Raw genomic sequence first — 3,665 nt, forward strand, 5'->3', positions numbered from 1 at the left:
TACTTCCAACCTTCTCTAAACACGCTCTCTGTCTCTCTCTCGCTCTCTGTCTCTCTTTCTCTCTGTCTTTCTCTCTGTCTCTGTCTCTCTCTCGCTCTCTGTCTCTCTCTCGCTCTCTGTCTCTCTCTCGCTCTCTGTCTCTCTTTCTCTCTGTCTCTCTCTCTCTCTCTCTCTCTCTCTCTCTCTGTCTCTCTCTCTCTCTCTCTGTCTCTCTGTCTCTCTCTCGCTCTCTGTCTCTCTCTCTCTCTCTCTCTTTCTCTCTCTCTCTGTCTCTCTCTCTCTCTTTCTCTCTCTCTCTGTCTCTCTCTCTCTCTTTGTCTCTCTCTCTCTCTCCCTCTCTTTCTCTCTGTCTCTCTCTCTCTCTCTCTCTCTGTCTCTCTCTCTCTCTCTGTCTCTCTCTCTCTCTCTCTCAAGTCGTTTGGTTTCAACCTCATGGCGACGTCAAACTACCATTGGCTGCTGTCGTTCTCGAGGGCGGAGCTTGCGTTGCTAGGGGGCGTGGACGAGGACGGCGGTTGCCGGTGGCGATGTTACCATGTTGTCCGTCAGCTGAAGGAGGACATCTGGTGTCCCGGGAACAAGCCTGTTATCACCGCCTTCCACCTGCAGGTAGGCCTGCCCCCAACCCCACCTCCCCTGAGCCCCGCCCACCTACCCTGCCAATCAAAACGGAGCCCCGCCCACTTCCTCTCCTCCCTGTTGGACTGTAGCTGATCTCAGAGTTCAGACAGGAAGTGAGACAGGAAGGAAGTATCCTCACACAGCCTCAATCAATCAACCTTCATCAGCTTCTCCCTCAAATATTCAAATAATCAAATATTCCTCCCCCTCCCCCCCCCAGACTCTGCTCCTGTGGTGTTGTGAGCGCTGTCCCCGTGGCCGTGACTGGAGCAGCATCAGGCAGAGCGTGCTGCGCGTCAGTAGGAAGTTGTATAAGTGTGTGAGCCAGCGTCTCCTCCGCCACTACTTCCTGCCCTCCGCCAACCTGCTGCAGTACTCCAACACCGCCGAGCTCGACCAATCAGCACAGAGGATCACCCACTTCCTGGCTAACCCCCGCCTCTACATACACTAGCCTGGGTGCGTGCGTGCGTGCGTGCGCGTGTGCGCGTGTGTGTATGTATGTGTGTTGGTGTGTTCCACATATTTGATGATCTATTTTATAAACGTATGTGTTTAGTGAAATGTTATTAATTATTATTTATTATTATTATTATTATTATTATTATTATTATTATTATTATTATTATTATATTATTATGTATTATTATTATTATTATTATTATTATTATTATTATATTATGTATTATAGTTATTATTATTATTAGTAGTAGTATTATACTATTGTACTATGTTATTGTGTACTGTTGTTATAATAATAATAATAATAATAATAATAATAATAATAATAATAATAATAATAATTATTATTATTATTATTATCATTATCATTATTATTGTTATTATTATTATTATTATTATTATTATTATTATTATTATTATTATTATTATTATTATTATTATTATGCTATTGTATGATGTTATTTTAATCATTAATCATTTTTAAGCCCAGAGTTGGGTTAGGGTTAGGGTTAGGGTTATTATGTGAGATGGTGGTTAGGGTTAGGGTTAGGGTTAGGGTTAGGGTTAGGGTTATTATGTGAGATGGTAGTTAGGGTTAGTGTTAGGGTTAAGGTTAGGGTTAGGGTTAGGGTTAGGGTTAGGGTTAGGGTTATTATGAGAGATGTTCAAGTTCAAGTTCAAGTTTATTTGTTACATCTCATACAGGGAGTAAAATTCTTGGGCTTGGTTCCTTGACAATGCAACATCCAATACAAATAATACAAATAATACAAATAATACAAATACGCAGTAGTGCAATGAGGTAGGGACAAGACAATAAGTGACATAGTACAGATAAGTGAGACGGTTGGACAGTGTAGTTAGGGTTAGGGTTAGTGATAAGTGAGACGGTTGGACAGTGACGATTGTTGGGGACACAAGACAGTAGACATGACACAATTGCAGTATAAATAGTAGAGTAAAAAAGTAAAGTGGGTCAGTGGAATGTCATTATTATTGCACTGTGCCGTTGGTGTAAGAGGTGTTGTTAAAGTGACTATGTGCTGGTAGGGTGCATTCTGTGGGTGTGCTGGGGGTAAAGTCATGATGGTAGTTAGGGTTAGGGTTAGGGTTATTATGTGAGATGGTGGTTAGGGTTAGGGTTAGAACCAGGTAGGGTGAGGGTTAGGGTTAGGGTTAGGGTTAGGGTTATTACGTGAGATGATAGTTAGAGTTAGGGTTAAGGTTAGGGTTAGGGTTAGAAGCAGGTAGGGTTAGGGTTAGGGTTAGGGTTAGGGTTAGGGTTATTACGTGAGATGATAGTTAGAGTTAGGGTTAAGGTTAGGATTAGAAGCAGGTAGAACTGAGAGTAAGACTGAAAGAAATGACCGAATACTTCATCAGTTTGTCCCAATAAACATCTCCTCTCCTCTCCTCGTCTCAGACCTGTCCTTCAACATACTCCAGTGTTACTATGGAGATACTCCAGTGTTACTACAGAGGATGGAGGGATGAGGAGCCTGACGCACGCACGCACGCACGCACGCACGCACGCACGCACAAAGACAGAGAGAGAGGGAGAGAGTCTGGGTTAGGGTTAGGGTTAGGGTTAGAGTTAGGGTTGTTTCCTGTGACAGTTGTTCACTAAGTGGCTCCTCTGGTCTGCTCCCATGAAGGTTGTAGGCCTGTGCGTGTGTCTGTATATATGTCTGTGTGTGTGTGTGTGTGTGTGGTCTGTGTGTGTGTGTGGTCTGTCTCTCTCTCTGTGTGTGTGTGTGTGTGTGTGTGTGTGTGTGTGTGTGTGTGTGTGTGTGTGTGTGTGTGACAGAACACACAGCCCTCCCGCTAGAGGTGCGGATCATTGGCTGCAGGCTCCGACTCTGTCCAATAGGGAGAGAGAGACACACACAGAGAGATTTATTTGAGAATCGTAGGTGTTTTAATCCGTTACCGAACATCAGTTCACACCGTGACTCTTCCTCCGTTACCGGAGGATTCATTATTGACGGTTTCGTTTAAAGGAGGCTCGCGGCATCAGCGAAATAGTCACGTCACCGCTGCACGCAGCTCTGCGGTTAACGGGAGACGGACGTCCGGGTTTCTTCTCACCTCGCGCACATCGTCAATCGTAAATGTTGTCAGTTGAGGTTTTACCGCAGCAGCGCGAGGAGACGGGCCGGTAGTCGGTAAGTCACATCACGATCTGAACCGTGTTTGTCTCGAGCCGTGACGCGGAGGGCATCAATCAGGTTCATTATGCGCGTGGCTGGAATATGACACACACACACACACACACACACACACACACACACACACACACACACACACACACACACACACACACACACACACACACACACACACACACACACACACACACACAAGCCACCGACGCTGGGACCGATATGTTGTTGTTGTTGTTTTGGATAAATCCGTGATCAGCGCGAGACCAGACGGTGTCTAACGGACACCGGGAATCATGTCGATGTTGTTCACCGGAATGCACGAGACTGATGATGTTTCTACCGTTCAGGCCTGGTGACGCGCGAGCCTCCCGGTAGGCCTGGCTCACCTAGACCCGCTGGATGATATTGTAGCTGTAG

General features: G+C 45.5%; 1 protein-coding gene across 1 annotated transcript in view; it reads left to right on the top strand.

The window, feature by feature from the left end:
- The window catches only part of mab21l3 (mab-21-like 3), a gene marked incomplete at its 3' end in the record, with an annotated part of 3,537 nt that extends 2,462 nt beyond the window's left edge, over window positions 1-1,075 (top strand). Inside the window, exons 6-7 of the mRNA XM_083682001.1 lie at window positions 415-609; window positions 842-1,075. Of these exons, the coding sequence (XP_083538127.1) occupies window positions 415-609; window positions 842-1,075 (429 nt within the window). The remainder of the gene's footprint in view (window positions 1-414; window positions 610-841) is intronic.
- Window positions 1,076-3,665: the final 2,590 nt, after the last annotated feature.

This window comes from Argentina silus (assembly GCF_951799395.1).
Source record: "Argentina silus genome assembly, chromosome: 12".
Classification (NCBI taxonomy): domain Eukaryota; kingdom Metazoa; phylum Chordata; class Actinopteri; order Argentiniformes; family Argentinidae; genus Argentina; species Argentina silus.